Source organism: Lynx rufus, unplaced genomic scaffold, assembly GCF_022079265.1.
Source record: "Lynx rufus isolate CCGP_SWC_20201006 ecotype Redwood Valley unplaced genomic scaffold, mLynRuf1.p SCAF_1, whole genome shotgun sequence".
Taxonomy (NCBI): Eukaryota; Metazoa; Chordata; class Mammalia; order Carnivora; family Felidae; genus Lynx; species Lynx rufus.
In genome coordinates this window covers 51,237,866-51,255,884 of record NW_025814823.1, presented here as the reverse complement: position 1 = coordinate 51,255,884, position 18,019 = coordinate 51,237,866, and the positions used below count along the sequence as shown (strand labels likewise).

General features: G+C 41.4%; 1 protein-coding gene across 1 annotated transcript; it reads right to left on the bottom strand.

Annotated features, from left to right (window-relative positions):
- Positions 1 to 821: 821 nt before the first annotated feature.
- On the bottom strand, positions 822 to 11,010 carry ACOD1 (aconitate decarboxylase 1). The gene is made up of 5 exons (XM_047081918.1): positions 10,936 to 11,010; positions 7,097 to 7,258; positions 6,231 to 6,320; positions 4,771 to 4,976; positions 822 to 3,883 (listed from the first exon to the last, which is right to left on the bottom strand). The coding sequence occupies exons 1-5, from the start codon at positions 10,942 to 10,944 to the stop codon at positions 2,938 to 2,940; spliced, it is 1,413 nt and encodes a 470-aa protein (XP_046937874.1). The 5' UTR covers positions 10,945 to 11,010; the 3' UTR covers positions 822 to 2,937.
- Positions 11,011 to 18,019: the final 7,009 nt, after the last annotated feature.

Sequence of the window (18,019 nt, the reverse complement as noted above, 5' to 3'; positions counted from 1 at the left end):
AGACAGAGACGGCACCAGTGGAGAAGGGGCAGAGAGAGAGGGAGAAAGAGAGAATCTCAAGCAGGCTCTGTGCTGCCTGTGCAGAGCCTGATGTGGGGCTCAAACTCATGAAACCACGAGATCATGACCTGAACCAAAACCAAGAGTTGGATGTGTAACTGACTGCTTTTTGCTTGAGTTCTATTTTGTTTAATACTGACATTTATTTATTCCAGCTTGCTTTTGTTAGTGTTCCATCGATATTTCCCCGACTTTTTTACTTTGAACTTTTCTGCATCCTCACGAGTCTTAAATAACTTATATAACTGGTTTTTTAATTTTATTATTTTTTAATGTTTATTTATTTTTAGAGAGAGACAGAGACAGAGACAGAGACAGAGTGTGAGTGGGGGAGGGGCAGAGAGAGAGGGAGACACAGAATCCGAATCAGACTCCAGGCTTCTGAGCTGTCAGCAGCCCAGCTCAGCAGTTGGAGTCCAACGCGGGCCTTGAACTCACGAACCACGAGTTCATGACCTGAGCTGAAGTCAGCTGCTAACCGATTGAGCCACCCAGACGCCCCTGGATTTTTAAAGAAATGACTCCTGATGACACCGAAAGCAGGAACAATAACAATTTTTTTTATTTTCTATATTTTTTTAGTAAAATTTTTTAAAATGATAAAATGGAGTTGATCAAAATTTAAAACTTTTTCTCTTTAAAAGAGACCATTAAAAACATGAAAAGACAAACCACAGACTGGGAGAAAATATTTGTAAAACATATATCTATAAAGAACTTATACTCAGGATATATAAAGAATTCCTACAATTGAATGATAAGAAGACAACTTAATTAAAATAATTGTCAAAAATAGGCAAGAGTTAGTCATTTGGAAAATGCAAACTAAGGCCACAACATACCATTATGTACTCACTACACAGGATAAAATAAAAAAGACTGACAATTCCAAGAGTTGGTGAGGATTTGGAGAAACTGGAACCCACACACTTACTGATGGAAATGTAATGTGATAGAGCTGCTTTGAAGAACAGTTTTTTCTAAAGTTAAACATGTACTTCCTAAATGACCCAGCATTCCCACTCGCAAGTATCTACCTAACAGGAATGGAAAGATATGTCCACACCAAGACATGCATGTGAACATTCATAGAAACATTATTCGTAGTAGACCCAAACTGGAAACAATATGCTGTCCATCAACTCCTGGATGGGTAAATAAATGTAGTATATCCATACAACAGAATGCTACTCAGCAGTGAAAGAGAATAAAGTATCGATACATATATGGCAAAATCTAAAACCATTATGCTAAGTGAAAGACACTGGACACATAAGACCACATATTGTATGATTCCATTTATATGAAATGTCTGAAGGAGACACAACCATAGAGATAGAAAATGGATCATTGGTTGCTAAGGCTGGAGGTGGGAATAGGGATTGATTGCAGACCAGCATGAGGGTTTTATTTGTTTCTCTGTTTTTGGCATGATAGAAGTACTCCCGGGGCTCCTGGCTCACTTAGTAGGTAGAGCACGTGACTCTTGATCTCAGAGTTATGGGTTTGATTACCTAAGATTACTTAAAAATAAATTTTTAAAACATAAAAATAAAATATTTAAAAAAAATGAAGAGAAGTTCTCCAAAACTGGATGGTGATGATGTTTGTACAACTCTATAAATTTACTAAAACTCATTGAATTGGACAAAAGATAGATGAGTTAATGGTTTGTAAATTAGATGCTAATAAACTTGTTAAAGATTGTTTTTTATGTATACATAGTCTCTGTATTTTTTAACTGAACTATTTAGTCCATTTATTCTTCTTGTAATTACAGATATATTTGGATTTTTTCCTATCATTTTATATTCTATATGTTCTACCTTTCTTATATTTCTTTTCCTCCTCCTTTCTTGCCTTCCTTTGGTTTATTTTCTTTTTCCTAATTCCATATTTCTCTCTCTGTTAACGTGGAAGTGGTATATTCTACTGTTGTCTTATAATGGTTACCCTGGAAATGTCAACATGCATACTTACAAATCAAAGTCTACAGTTAATAGCTTTGCCCTTTTCTTGAATGACATAAGGAATTTAGAGCACAATTATAGTAACTCCCTGCTTATATGTATTGCTAAAGTTGCAATTTTTAACCCCGTAAGACATTTTTATTATTTTACAAAGTCAATAGTTATTTAATTACCCACATATTTTTTGCTGTCGTTCTTTATTACACGTCAAACTCTTCGTCCATATTTTTCTCAAAAATTTTTTTGTAACAAAACGCAGTATATTGTAGTGGTTAGCAGCATGGCTTCCAGAGCCAAACTGTTTTACTTTTTATACCGCTTTTTATTTCTGCTTTAAACTGAGGCAGAGGGCTACCCAGTAACACGCTTAGGGTCACATCCAGTAAGTTGTAGGGGCAGGATTTGTACCCACTAATTCCTTATATTTAAACCCAATAGCACCCCCTCTACTGTGGGGGGCTTGTAAAAAACCATGGTCCAAGAAACATGTTGGTGGCACAATAGGCCAGAGCCCTTGTTGACTGTCAGCAAACTTACATGTAGGTTCAAATTCCTCCCACATCTTAAGGTTCATGAAGTTCATAAAGAACTCCTCTGTAAAGATTAACCTTACAAGCAAATCAGAGGTGCCTTATGAATACTTATAAAATCAATTTCTCTGTGTTTCTTGCATATTTATTATTTTTCTTCAGGTAATTGGAACTGTCTTGCAGAATTTATAGGAAAAGACTCCTTCCATAAAAATCCAATTCTGTTTCTGGACTCTGTCCACCTTGCTTCACTTGTTCCTGGGCAGAGCGATAGTAAACCCTTGCTCTATAAAGCAAATCACTGATTTTTCCCCAATATAAAGTCACTTAGATGTTGGTAAGCCTCAGGAGAAACTGTCTGATGAAATTGTTGGATGCTAGATAGATTTTGAAACCATCTCCGGTGAAGACGGTCCTTTCAGAAGAGTGGTTAGGACAGAACAGTCTTCTAGGTCTTCTAGGTTCTCTACCATCTCTGTAAGTCTTTCTACTGTATCACAGGACAGCACGCTGGAAGCATTGGCTCTGAACTTCTCCCGTAGGTCCTCCTGGCTCAATGGCTTCCTCCAATGGCCATAGAAGGTATCAGAACGCTCTGTGAAGGTGGCTCCATCATTGAGAGTGACACTTATCTCACAGTATAGTGTGTTGAAGCTTGGCAGGTTGTCTTGAGGGTGCTCCAGCTCCACCTTACTGAGCAACTCCCTCACCTGTGGCCTGTTGATCTGGCATTTGTGGAATGATGGGACAGTGATGCTGCCATCAAGCAGTGTGGCACAGGCCACAAACTGGAAGGAATGACGAGCCTCATGCTCTGAGTCTGGGAAGGGCCTGTTTACATACTGGACATCTGGAATTCTGAGCACAATTCTTGCAATGCGGTCAATGGGAAGCAGGGCTCTGTCTGTTACAAGGTGCTTTCTCACAGATGCAGCTGCGTCTGCCACCCAGTGGGTGGCCAAATGTGCAGGGAACCGCTTGAAGGCCACATCCTGCTGGTCCAGCAGCCAAGTGTGGGAATCTAGGTTTGGAAGAACTTTTGGGGAATAGTTGGCATAGAAGGCCCCAAACCCTGTCTGCATGTCCAAGATTTGTCTGTTTCCTTGGAGACCCAGCATTGCCAGAAAAGCAGCTTCCATCCCATGCCTGGCAGCATTGCCAATATGAAGAGGCTTGGTCTGAGTGGCAGCGTTTGCTATGGGTGCCCCGGCATGAGAAACAGCAATAGCCAGGGCCTCTCGGCACTTTGTCATGCTGAGCCCCAAAAACTTGGATGTAGCAGCAGCACTACCCAAGGTTCCTACCACTGAGGGGGGATGGAATCTGGAAAGCAAAAAAGCAAAGAGTTGGAGATTTACAGACCTCAGTCAGTAGGAGGCAGTATGGTATGATAGTCGGGAATGTAGACAATGGAGCCCTGCTGCCTGGGTTCAAATCTCAGCTCTACCACATACTGGCTGTGTGATCTTGGGAAAGTTATTCAACTTGTCTGTATCTGTTTCCTCTTACATAACATGGTGACAATAATATCTGTCTCATGGGGTTTTGTGAGTTTTGAATGAATTCACATGCTTCCATCAGTGCCTGATACAATAAATTCTTTATAGTTATTGCCAGAAAGGCAAAAGTTGTTGCTTGCTGAAATCCCATGTAAGTAGCTATAAAAATGGAGGGCCTTGCAGAAATTGAAAATTCGCCCAGTATTCCAATCTACTCCTCTGCTAGCAGGCTGGATCAAGTGGAAAAATAAATATAAGATTGAATCACATGATATACCCAGCATGTGACTATTTTTGCTCTATGGGTTGAACAGTCAGGTTCAGGATCTTCTGAATGTTCTCAATCTGAAGACCTCAGCAAGTATCAAAGTAGATTCTGCTCTGAGATGAGATTAGGAATATTCAGAGTACCTTGGGTGCCAAAATGACGTGAATCGCCCTAGGATGAGAGGCCCCAATTTATTTTATGGTTGTGGTTAGTTGATTCTCTAAACCCAAATGGGATTTTTCATTATTTCTTCTGGGGTCATACCTTAGTATATGGATATATGGTTTGCTGTGTGGCTGGAGAATTGACTTAGCTCTCAGCACTAATGTTAATATCTTCAGCTGATCTAACTCACCTCTATGTCAGAAAGCTCTACAGAGAGAACAGTGGACAAGTCAAGGGGGAATGCATCTACCTCTGGATGGGGCAGATTCTCTCCCTACCTCTTTGGTATGTCATTGGCTTCCTTGGAGAAACGCAGTAATTGGCCTTGCACTTCAATCCCAACATTGAAAGCTAAGAGCAGATCAAGGCCAGAACACTTTGGACTTGGAGGCAGAGCTTCTGATAAAGCCAGCAGGACAGGAAGGACCGCTCCAGAAGGGTGGGTGGCAGGATGCCATGTATCATCAAAATCCATTGAGTGAATCTATGTAAACATACACACACAAACAACAACCAAAAACCAAATTAGATTTACCTGAATGCAATGGCTTTTGGACCAGTAAGGGTTTAATTTAGTAATAACTCTATTTGATATGAGATTTTTAGCTCTGATTATCTGAAAATAAAACCTGTAAACCGGCTGTAATTCTTAATCATATGGCGGGGTACTGGATGTGCTGTCCTCTGCTTAGAGCAGGCAAGACTTTAGGGAGCAGCTAGAGAGCCCCAGTGAGCTTGGCTCTTACGCAGGTAGCCAGAGCTCTCTGCCATAGCACCTGGAAAGAGTGCTTAAAAACAAAGCTGTGAAGTTAGGCAGCTGTTCCTCTCTTCCTCCCCCACCCTCCAGACAAGTTGCACTGAAAGTTTAATGCCATTTATTCCATATCAGGCCATATATTTTTGTACCTTTTTGTTATGAAATAATTTCAAATTTACAGGGAAGTTGCAAGAACTCTCAAACCCAGATTAACTATTAAGGTATATTTTAAAATCATTATGTTCTGCTATGAGGTTTTATTCCTCTTCATCCTAGCCATTTGCTTATCCCTGATATGAAATAGTAATAGTCAGAAGTTCACTTAAAAATTGATTTCCATGTCTCTTGGGTGTGGCTGATCTGGACACTGCTTGCTGGACATTTACTCTGAGATACACTATTGTGTTTGCCTTTCAGTATTCTGAACTACTGTCCCACAAAACATAAAACTATCTCAGACATCCCAACACATTCATGTCTAAATTATATCTTGTATATAGATACAGACTGCTGCTGACACACAGACAAAGCATAAACATTGTCAGATGAAAAGTGCTGATTTTTGCTTCAGAAAATATAGACACCATATGGCCACTGTTTCTTTCTCAGTAAATATCTGTTGAATGAAAGGATGGATGAAAAGCTGGTTACTGAATAAGAACTGGTAGTGGCCACAACAAAAGGAATTGAGTCTTGATAGCGGGTTTTATATTTTTCGCTGTAGATGTTCAAAGTTAGATACCATAAGGGTATTTTTATCTAAATCCTCCAACTGATTTCCTCTACTTCACAATGTGTTTGAAAAGCGTCAGTTCACTGTAAAGCATCAATAACTACATAGAAGAGAGGGCCGACCACTTTATCTCTCTGAACCTCAATGACTTATCAGTGAAACATGGAAATTGAGCAATTTCTGAGATATTTCCTGGCTCTGAAATTATTATGATTGCCTAAAATTAGAAAAGATGTAAACCTCCTTACAGCCACACCGTTCACAAAAGCAGCATATGTCGGCGGGAGCCTTAAGTCTGGCTGACCCCAAACAGTGCTGGCCACATTGGAACTGTAGATCTGAAAGAAAGGAATATCAATCAGTAAGACAGAGTGGAAACACGGCATGCCAAGTCACCATTTTAAGAGCCATTCCTCATCGTGGAGGCATGACTTTAAGAGTCCTTATTTGAAAACTTCGTGCTAGATGGCAGCCTTCACCATTGGATTCCTCTCTTCCTTGTAGAAGAATACACAACTTTGTCCATGGAAGGGAGAGGAGATGCTGTTGCTCTATCCCAGACTGTGATCCACAGGTGCTCTAGCGGATGGAGTCTGAATTTACTCTTGTGTATTCCTTGAGGGTAAATACTGGCGAAGGTGGACTAATTGTGGAGAGTGGGTATCACGTCTACCGCATAAGCACCCACTCTCTGCTCAGAGTGCCGAACCAGCTTTTTTCCCAAGAGACTCTTAAAGTCTTTGCACGAATGAATGGTAGGTACTATTGGGGTAGATGTTATTGCTTCTAGGACTCTCAGGTAAAAAGTTCTTTATGTCATAATAACAATAAATTATGTGATATTGCTAGTGTTAAAACTAGTCTTAAGATTGGTCTTTAGATAGTAACTTAGTAAAAAATATGGATGAATATTAAAACTCAGATAAATAGAGCATAGAAAAGCATAAAGCCATATACAACAATGCTATACACACCAAGTAATATCTCTAAAATGAAGAGTAGAGTAGTAGTAGCACATGAGCACACATCTCTGGGCACATTGGTGGGTATGACTCACGAGCAGGCATATGTGTACACTTGGTTTTACCTCTCAAGTAGATGCCGAACTTCTTACCTTACTATATTCACTGGCTTTGTGAAACACTTCTGTATTGGTTCCCAGGAAGCCGACACCCAGAGTATCCAGAATCATTCTTTTGCTTCTCTGAATGACGTGGTCTGTCAGGTGCTCCACTGTCAAGCCATGGATCACTCTGGCAAAGCTTTCTGTGACAGACTTTAAAGGGAAGAGTGTTAGAACAGTGCTTTACTCACTTTGCATTTGCCCATTCCTTGCTATACAAGAGCCTGAGGTACTATTATGTGAAGAGTTTCGCTTCACAAGGAGAAACTCAGGTGATCAACTTAAGTTCCGTTCCTGAAGACTGATGAGTACTGAGCCCCTGTACTGGGTGTGTGAGGCAAAGAGATGTGGGAGTGCACAATATCCAGTTTCCGTCCTCAGTCCAGCCAAGAACACAGACTAACATGCAGATGATGGTCACAGAGTGGGTAGGCTATGGAGGAGGGAAGCACAGAGTTAGGAGAGGATGGGAGGGACATCTCATCCATAAAGTGGGCATGCCTGAGTGGGGGGCAGTGCATTCAGCTAGGAGCTGCCGTTATTAGATACATGCCAGGCATCGTCCTGCCTGTTGTAAATACAGTATCCATTTAATGCCACGAGTTTCTGGGTAGGTATTATGAGCACCACTCGCCTTGTAGGTGTAGAGACCCAGATGTGGAAAGGTGACATCACTAAGTTCCACAGCTCTTAGGTGGTAGAGTTTGGACACAAATTTCTCTGGGTCTAACTCCAAAAGTGAGCATGTAATTATTAAGCCACATTTCCTAAAGAGGAAAACAAACCTCGAAGCACCTGGGGTTCTTGTTGAAAATGAACATTCTAGTCCCTACTCCAGACCTCCAGAATTATCCTACCCCTTACCCCCAGATGAACCAGAAGCTTTGCAGGCATAGCACAGGATTCTGTGTTTTCATTAAAATCTTTAGGTGATTCTTAAATGTTCTAGTGCTATTATGTCCAACGTGGTAGCTACTCTCCACATTGGCTATTGAGCATTTGAAATGTGGCTAGTCCAAACTGGGATGTGTCATGAGAGTAAAATAAACACTGGATTTTGAAGACTTAGTAGGAAAAGAGGAATATAAAGCATCTCATTAATAATTTTAAAATATTACATGCTAAGATGATAATATTTAGGATATATTGGTAAATGAAATATATTTTTTTATTAAAAATTTTTTAAGGTTTATTCATTTTTCAGAGACAGAGAGAGCATGAGTGGGGGAGGGGCAGAGAGAGAGGGAGACACAGAATCCGAAGCAGTTTCCAGGCTCTGAGCTGTCAGCACAGAGCCCGACATGGGGCCCAAACTCACAGACGGTGAGATCATGACCTGAGCTGAAGTCAGATGCTCAACCGACTGAGAACGACTTGAGAATGACTTCCCATTCATTCTTGTTGATGGAGATTACCTGAAGGCATGGATACCTGGGCTGGCTATGAACACTTAAGGGAGTCAGCAGGTGAAGGGGCCTGGGACAAGGGTGGAGGTTAAAGGCAGAGGTGCAGCATGGGCGGGGCTTGGAGACGTGAGAGGATGCAGTGATTTGGGCCAACCCCAGCTTCAGAGCTTCATGCAGGGGCGGAGGTGAGAGGGATTCGCAGACTTGGACCAAGCTGGGGAGGTTCCACTACGCTGAAGACTTCCTGTCAAAGGGGCGCCATAGTGCTGTCTTTAAAAAGGTAGATGTGATCAGAACTGTGTTTTGCAAAGCTCTCTCATGTAGTCTGTCATGTAGAGAATGGGTCGAGGGGTAGACAAGGGCAGGTAAGAGACTGCTGCAATAGCCCGGGTTCGGGATGGGGATATGGCAGTGCCATTTGCCAAGAGAGGGAGCACAGGAAGAGGAGCAGCTGAACAATGATAATGGGCTCACTGTGAACTTGCTGAATATGAAGTGCCTGCTGAATATGGTCGTCCTAGCGGAGAAGACCATTCTGCTTCCACCCACAAACCAGATAATAAAAACCCGCAGACTTATTTGCATTTCATAAGCAGCAGAGTACTTTGCAATTCCTTTAAATATCAAGTTCTTCAATGTGTAGGCAATTATTTTGTTTTCTACACATCTGCATAAGAGAACATCTATTATGTATAGCTAAAAGCATCCACTCTTCAACTGTGTTTCCCTACATGCCTAGCGCTTAGTACTGCCTAGTAAATGCCAGGTGGTTTCCCTTTTCTGCTCTGAGTATTGTATCATTGTACAACCTCCTTGGTCTCTCTGAGCATTAGATATGTCAGTTTATTTATTTATTTATTTGTTTGTTTATTTTAAAGTTTATTTATTTATATTGAGAGAGAGAACAAGCGAGTGGGGAAGGAGCAGAGGGAGAGGGAGAATCCCAAGCAAGCTCTGCACTGTCAGCACAGAGCCTGATACAGGCCTCGAACTCACAAACCCTGAGATCACGACCTGCTGAAACCAAGAGTCAGACACTCAACAGACTGAGCCACCCAGGTGCTCCCAGATACCTCATTTTAAAACATTAGCTAGAGGGTAAGGAGTTTCTGAATTGGAAGATCCGGGGTGTCTAAGAATAGTGCCTGCACGGAGGTACAGAGATGGATCCAGTGCCCAGCTACAAGTCCTCAACCTGGCCACCAGCTAGTCCTATATTTTCAGTCTTCAGATGCTCGAGTCAAGGAAACCCTGCCTTTTTCAAAAGGATGGACTACATTGTATGTCTCTGAAGCTCTGGTAGAAAGGTGAGGGAGTCTGGGGTGGGAGAGAGCAGGAGAGAACATGAATGGGAGAGAGAGGGTGCTGGCACAGGTGTTTCTAATTAGGATGGAGAATAACAATAACTTTGTCATGCTGCTAGAAATTTGGGTAAACATATTTAGGGGCAGAGGGAGGCAAGGAGGAAAAAGCCCTGGCTTGATGATCCACCAAGTAAAACTTGGAGTTTTGAGAACTGGTTAGACCCCTTTTCTAAGCAAAATGACCTTATTTTTCAATGTCTCTTTCCATTCCCACAGCTCCCACAGTTAAGGGCATTTGGTGATTGGTTGTTTACCTCTTCAGGGTTAGATCTGACCTGGGAGTGCGTTATGGGGAAAGCTGTATGCCTAGGGAGGATTTGTTGTCGGGGCTCCAACATGGCACCTGGAAGGTGACTGTGGCATCCATTTGCATGTTCCCATGGTGCTGGTGACCTATGCAGGTAGGGCCCCATGGGGATTCCCTGACAAGTTCTGAATAACACCCTGTGTACCCAAGAAATGGCTCCTGAGGAAGGGAGCATGAGAAAATAAACATGCAACTGCCCCACTGTCTGTAGTCCATCTATTTCTAAAATACTTCTTTTGGTCTTCCTGATTTTCTCATGACATTTACATTTCTTTTCAATACCATGCTGTGATTAATGTATATATTAAGACAAAACATGCAACCATTTGATAAATATTTCATGACATCTTACTCTGTGTCTGGCACTGTGCTAAGCTCTCTAGAATACTAAACCAAGATGTTACGATTCCTGCCACAATAGGATTATCTTCTCCAGGAAACTAAGGACAGTAAACAGATCATTACAAAGGCAATCTGGCCATGCCATAATGGATATAGACAAGACTGGGAGGTTACAATTCAATGAACTTGCAATGATTCGTTTTCTTCCTAATTGTATGCAACAGAATCATGTCTCTTACTGGTAAAACACTGATGAAAAACAAGATGCAGTTAATTAAATAGCGCAGAGGCATGAGAAATGTTAAAATGCCATTTTTTGAAGAAGAAGAAGCAGGAAGCTCTAAGGAAATTGAGACAAGGAGAGGTAAGCTAGAAAACCGATTTAAATAAGCACATAAAATATAACAATACCTTGAGCATCGTGTTGAAAGAGGAGGCTTATCTCAGGAGTGAACTGGAGGAGTAATTCACTTGCTAGGTGACTCCCTTTATACCCTTCATTCTTTCCAGCCCATTCTCTTTCACTTCATTCTGACGCTAAAGTTTCCATGATTTCAACACCTCCCAAGTACAATTACTTCCACTTCCTCTCAATGAGTTGTTTAACCCAACTGGAGATGAGGAATTAGACAAGGCTGGGAAGTAATGTACAAATGGTCAAATGATTTCTCATAGATATCAGGGAACTGAATGCATCTTGTGCTTAGATGCCATACATCAAAAGTAGAAAAATTTGCACTCTTTTATTCAGGTATTCTCACTTCTAAAAATTTATTCTAAGGAAATAGGCATGGATGTATAGAAAAAAACTTAGCAAAAAATAATTCACAGATTTGCTTATAAGGTTAAAAATCAGAAACAATCAAATGTCCCCTGTGGATTGGTTAAGTAGAATATGGCATGCATGGGGGCGCCTGGGTGGCTCAGTTGGTCGAGAGACCGACTTCGGCTCAGGTCATGGCTTGCGGTTCGTGGGTTCAAGCCCTGCATCAGGCTTTGTGCTGACAGCTCAGAGCCTGGAGCCTGTTTTGGATTCTGTGTCTCCCTCTCTCTCTGCCCCTTCTCCACTCACACTCTGTCTCTGTCTCTCTCTCAAAAATAAATAAACATTTAAAAAATTAAGAACAAAAGAATATGGCATGTACAGGGTTTAAGGCCACTCATCTTCCCCTTCCATTTCACCCCCGTCGGACACCATGGTCTAGGGACAGATGTGCCAGCCTGAGTTCCTGACAGCTTGAGATTAAGAAGGGCGTTGGGAGTTAATCACACTTTTCCCCAGCTTGTTCACTTGTTTGCTCCTGCACTGCATTTTTGCATATACAGGTCTCCAATTCCTAGTCCTCTGCCTGGCTCCTCGCTTAGGATACACTGCCTGCTTCCCTGCTATTATTGCCCAAAGACACTGGCCTGACAGCTTGTTCAGACCTCTTTGCTGATCATCAATCACTGTGGCTTGGCTAGGCTGGACCTCGCTCTGCTTCTCTGGGTAATTGTTATTTCCCTTGGGCTGTCTAGTCTTGGACAATTGGTTTATGCTCATAGTGGTACAGAAGACAGGTTAGTTAAAATGTGAAAAATTCCTAAGACCATTTTTACATGAAATGAAAAACGGGCTCTGATGACTTCAACCGTCTCACCGTGGAAAAGCTTTATAAAGGAATGATGAGTTTTATCATATCTGATGAGCTTTCGCAGAAGTGCCGTCATTTAGCTTCTCTGGGCTCAGATTTTGCCAGTATTTTTTTTTAACTGAAGGATAGTTGACGCACAATGTTACATTAGTTTCAGGTAATGTAGTGATTTGACAACTCTATATGTTATGCTGTACTCACCACAAGTGTAGCTACCGTCTGTTATGGGACCCTGGAGTATCTTCCCTATGCTGTACCTTTCGCCCCCCGGACTTATTCATTCCATAACTGGATGTCCGTTATCTTCCACTCCCCTTCTCCCATTTTGCCCATTCTCCCCACCAGTTTGTTCTCTGTATTTAGGGGTGTGTTTCTGCTTTGTTTTGTTTTAAAGATTCCACATGTAAGTGAAATCATATAGTATTTGTCTTTCTCTGACTTATTTCACTTAGTATTATACTCTCTAGTTTGATCCACATTATTGCAAATGGCAAAATCTCATTCTTTTTTATGGCTGAGTAATATTCCATTATATAGAATACATATTATATGCACACACACCATATCTTCTTTATACATTCATCTATTCGTAGACACTTGGGCTGCTTCCACATTTTGGCTGTTGTAAATAACACTGCAATAAACATAGAGGTACATGTGTCTTTTTGAATTAGTGTTTTCATTTTCCTTGGTTGAATACTACTAGTGGAACTACTGGATTATGTGGCATTTCTATTTTTTTATTTTTTGAGTAATCTCCATACCATTTTCCACAGTGGCTACCCCGATTTACATTCCAGGTTTTGCCACCATTGAATTCAGAAGAAGAGCTGGTTCAGTTATTTGCTAGTTTAATTACTTTGTACTTTTGTGGAACTGTGACCAATTTAAAGACTAAGGGCTTCTGTAATTAGAGTCACTTTGTAAGTATCCAGGGGCTTAAATGATAAATTGTACTGTGATGGCACCTCTCCAATCAAAAAGGATTGTTGAATTCCTTTTGTCTTTTGCTCTTCGCTCTAAGTAGAAGCCAGGGTGATTGTTTTTCAATGCAAATTTTCTCTTCCATCCCTCTCCCTGGGGAAAAGCAATGTAGGGCCAGCCCCGTGGAAGGCCCACACAGGAAGGAACTGAACACACCTGCTCACAGCCAGCCTGGACCCTCCTCTTTCCATAGCAAGTCCAGTCTTCAAAGACTGGTCCTGGCTACCAGCTTGACCGTGACCTTGTGAGAGACCCTAAGCTAGAGCTGCCCAGCTAAGCTGCTCCAGGATTCCTGACCCTCAGAAACTGTTTAGGCAATAGATGTTTATTGTTTTAAGTGGAAATGTCTTGAGGGTTGTTACACAGTAATAGATCATTTATAAACTCCAAGCTGTCAACCAGCCTTACCCAGGCCCTTTGGATCTGAACCTAGTTATGTCTTTCTCATATTGGGCTTAGCATCTCCCCACACCCAAGGGACCAAGGTGTTCATCATCCTAGGGACCTTTGTACTATTACGGAACCAGGCTGGGTCGCTGGTGGAAACACCGAGTGGCACTTGGAGATCTTGGTGGATCGGAGTCTTATTTTACACCGGTGGACTCAGAGGAGATCCCTCTCCAGAGATCTGAGTCCTGAGCAGAAGCAGAGGGGACAATTTGTATTCTGTTCGCGCCACAAGTGAGTGGGAAGAAAAACCCGGAAGGGGAGTCTTTGGGCAGGGACTGGAATTCGCCTCTCGGCCCTGTCGGCCATCTTATAACGGATTTGTCCCTGTCAGTACTAGAGATTCCCTGTCACCGCACAACTCTCTTATCTTCTACCTAAGTCAGAGATTCTAAGTCAGATGAGTTTGTCCTCCAAGGGACTTTTGGCAATGTCTGGGGACATTCACCAGATTTGTGGCATCTAGTGGGTAGGGGCCAGGGATGCTGCCAAACATGCTGCCATGTACAGGACAGCTCCCTACAATAAGTTAACTGCTCCAAAATGTTAATAATATCCCAGGTGGGAAACCCCTATCTAAGTGCAGAGGCCACATCTAGGAGCCCTGTGCAACATTCTAAGTTTAGCTCAACATGCCCTACCTGCATGTCCCCTTGGGGCACAAGGGCCTCCTGATATCCCTTATTAGATGGGAAAGTTCTGTTTGGCAGGAAACTGACTTACCCTGTGGATGACCACAACCTAGGAACTCACACAGGACTCCATACATGTTACATACAAACATACTTACATATTATAAAATTTTGTTGAATACGTTAATGCAAACCCGATGCTTTCAACAAGTCAATCATACTATTACATGAATGAAATTTAAGCCCTCTTCATTCCCAATGGAAGTGGCTAGGAAGATTTTTTTTTTTTAATGGCTGTGGCTTTTATTTTAGTAGCAAGTAGAGTACAATGGACAGATCTTTATCTTGACAAGAGCAGTGCTAGCTGTAAGGGATTGCTTGTGACTATGAGCTGTCAGAGGAAATCAGGAATATTTGAAATGGCAGATCAGAATGTGAGAATTCAGACTATTTCTAAAAAAGAAAAATCCCATAAGCTGATCAATTTTGCCCAGATTAGCTACTTTGGTGCACTTGAATTTCAGTTTCTCCTTTTCCTGCCTTGCCCTTCCTGTGCTGCTATTGAGCAAAATCTGAGTCTGTCTCCAAACTGTGATGATTAAATTTCATTTTCTTGAAAGCTTATGTTTTATCAGAAATCCGTCACACTGGCAAGCAGCCAGGGTTTGTCTCCCTGATGAGTTCTTTGTTAATTCATTTGGGATATTTAAACACACGTGCCATGACATTGGTTCTGTAAAACAGGAAACTTTGGGCAAAGTGTATTTAATTTCCTTAAAACAACAACAGCAACCATGGTAATAAGGGCCATCAACGTCTTCTCCATGACTTAGGCCATTATCTGTCTGCCATTGTTCTGGCCCCATTTTCTCCAGACACCAGGCAAGAAGATAAAACCTAATTTTAACAGGGAAGATGAAAACTTCAGTAAGATTCAAGAAAGAGTATTTTAAAACAAGATTGAAGAGAATGCCTCACAGAGTGAAAGGCTGTCTTGTGTGTACATATTCTCTATATGTTCCCTCTGTGTGTGTGTGTGTGTGTGTGTGTGTGTGTGTGTATGAGTGTGTGTGTATACGAGTGTGTGTGTGTAAACTTTACCAACTTATTAAAGTTTGAATGGAATTTTGCAAGTGCACAGGAAGGGATTAGGTTCCAAGGACTAATTCGTGAAGTGAAGAATTTGAACAATTGAACGAACGTGTGGCTATAAAATCATTGCTCAATGCAATTGACTCAACATACTTTATTGTGAAGAAATCTTTCTTTCCATTTGTGGAAAGCTTAAGGTGGTTATAATTTATCCTTTAAATCACTCTACCTCAAAGAAAAGTATTGTTTGTAGCTTTCCTCATAAAATAGCCCGTTAGTGTTTCTTAGTTAACTGGCAAGCACGGAGTGATTATCCATGCCTCTATTGTTCTGCAGCAGATGCTGGCTAAAAGTAGAATAAAATGGGTGGATGCCTTCTTTGAATGAATCTAGCAGACATTTAAAACATATTCCATGCAGACATTGTCTATGCACCTTTTCAGACAGAATAGACCTAGATAGTTTTGTTCTTTAGAAGCTATATTTATGGAATTGTTGTGGTCCTCAGAAAGAATGTGCCTAAGCATTTCAGCAACAAACATCTAGCTATCTCCTTTTGATAATTCCCATTTCATATGAGAGGCTTTTTTTTTTTTTTTGGATGATCAACTCTTTCTTCAACTCAAAGAAATTTTCTATTATTTTCTTCATTCAGTTTCCTGTCTTTTCTCCTTCTGAACATATATTAGATAGATATTGATGAGGTTTGGGGGGTGATTGTGGAGTTCGTGGGGTCCGGAGCTGAGAGCCATGAAAGAATTCTTGAGACGTCTTTGGTGCAAAAAGGTGATTTTATTAAGGCAGGGAGACAGGACCCGTGGGCAGGAAGAGCTGTTCCGGACCCTCTGAAGAGACTACTTATACATTTAGGAGTTGGGGGAGGTAAAGTCCAGAGAAAGTTTCTCTTGAGATTTTCATATGCTAATGAAGACTCACAGGATACTGAAGGCCTAGCTACTGTCAAGCTAAGGCTGTTATTCCCTCTAGCAGAGCATTAACATTAGGATGGTAGGGCATTCCTAGAGAAATGTTTCACTCTGTATTTGCCTCAAGTATTTATCAATGGGCTGCAGGTTATAAGGGAATTTAATTCTACCATTTCCTTCTGCCTTTGTTTCCCACATCAGATATCATGTCTCTTGCAATTGGGTGGAAGCCGGTGGCACAGAAGGTAAAAGAATTCACCTGAAGAAAAACAAAGGAGGTAGAGTTTATTAAATATACCACAAGGGAGCAGTGGGCAGGACAGCAGAGGAGAGGCTGTCTGCTATGAGGCAGTGGCAGGGGGCTACTTTTAAGGAGGGAAGGTGAGGAGGTGTGGTGACGTTTGGAATTTTCCCTTTTTTGGTAACTGTGTCTAGTGTAAGTAGTCCACTGGTCACTTAGGGCCTATGGGTATTTCAGAGTGGGTCCACTAATGGCCCTGTCTGTATTCAGCCAGGTGATTACTGTGGCCCTTTCTTCATCCCATTGCTTAAGCCTGTTTGTCTAAAAGTAGACTCCATGCTATCCTTGCCCCAGGAACTCATCCACCTCCTTAATGCCCACGGTGCATAAGCTACCATATTCTCTACTTAGATGCATTGGCTAAATTCTTATTTTTTTCCCCATAAATTACCTTTATTTTGTTAACATTTTGGGGTTTTTTTCTATGAAAAACATGATGCTAATTTACATCACAATACAATCAGATATTCCTGGATTTAAAAAAATTTTTTTAACGTTTATTTATTTTTGAGACAAAGAGAGACAGAGCATGAACGGGGGAGGGGCAGATAGAGAGGGAGACACAGAATCGGAAGCAGGCTCCAGGCTCCGAGCCATCAGCCCAGAGCCCGACGCGGGGCTCGAACTCACGGACCACGAGATCGTGACCTGAGCTGAAGTCGGACGCTCAACCGACTGAGCCACCCAGGGGCCCCTCAGTATTCCTGTATTTTAAATTTTATATCCCAAACACATCAGCCTTGTCTGTCAGTAATGTGGGTGAAGTCTGTAGCCTCCAAGTTTACTACACAACAAAACACAGCTCTGGGAATCAACAAGGTGACAACTAACAGGCAAAACTCATGATTGTTATGTTTCAATGAGAGAAAAATTCCTGACAGCTGAAATGTCTATCATGACTCATCTGAAGTATGCAAATTAGCTATGTACTTCCACTTCTGGGTCTTTATTTAACTTTTTAGGAAACTATTTAAAATTAGAGTGGCCTCATGTGATGTTTCTGAGATGTGGTGTTTTCCTTATGGTTACATGGGCTCTGTCTTCTGGAATTCCTACTTGGCTCTGCTCCTTACCTTTCTCCCTTTACACTTGGGATCCACAAGAAAAGTATCCTTTTTCTGTGCTTTAACATTCACAATAAAATCTATTTTGCAAACTTTTTCAACCTCTTTGACTGTGTTTTCATTCCTTGAATCGGTGTTACTCTTTTCCCCATCAACTAAAAAAATTGTCTTGGTCTCAGATGTGTAAAAATGGGAAAAGAAATGGTTACAATCAAGAGAATCTTTTATATTTGAGAAAACAATGTGCTAAGGACTGTGGATGTGTAAGAATGAGATGTTGAGGAGATATAACTAAAAACAAAATCTCTCAATGCAGAAATGCCCTCCATAGAGGTAACAGAGAAAGAAAACACTTATATTATTGAGTAAGCATTTAACCAGAATACGATGCACATCCTAGGTGATCCCTTAGGAG

Excerpts from the sequence above, each read along its gene's own strand:
- ACOD1 (XM_047081918.1), bottom strand. Across the intron at positions 6,321-7,096 it reads AAGCCAGTGAATATAGTAAG|ATCTACAGTTCCAATGTGGC; the intron begins GTAAGAAGTTCG and ends CCTTTCTTTCAG. Across the intron at positions 4,977-6,230 it reads CTTTTGTGAACGGTGTGGCT|ATTCACTCAATGGATTTTGA; the intron begins GTAAGGAGGTTT and ends ATGTTTACATAG.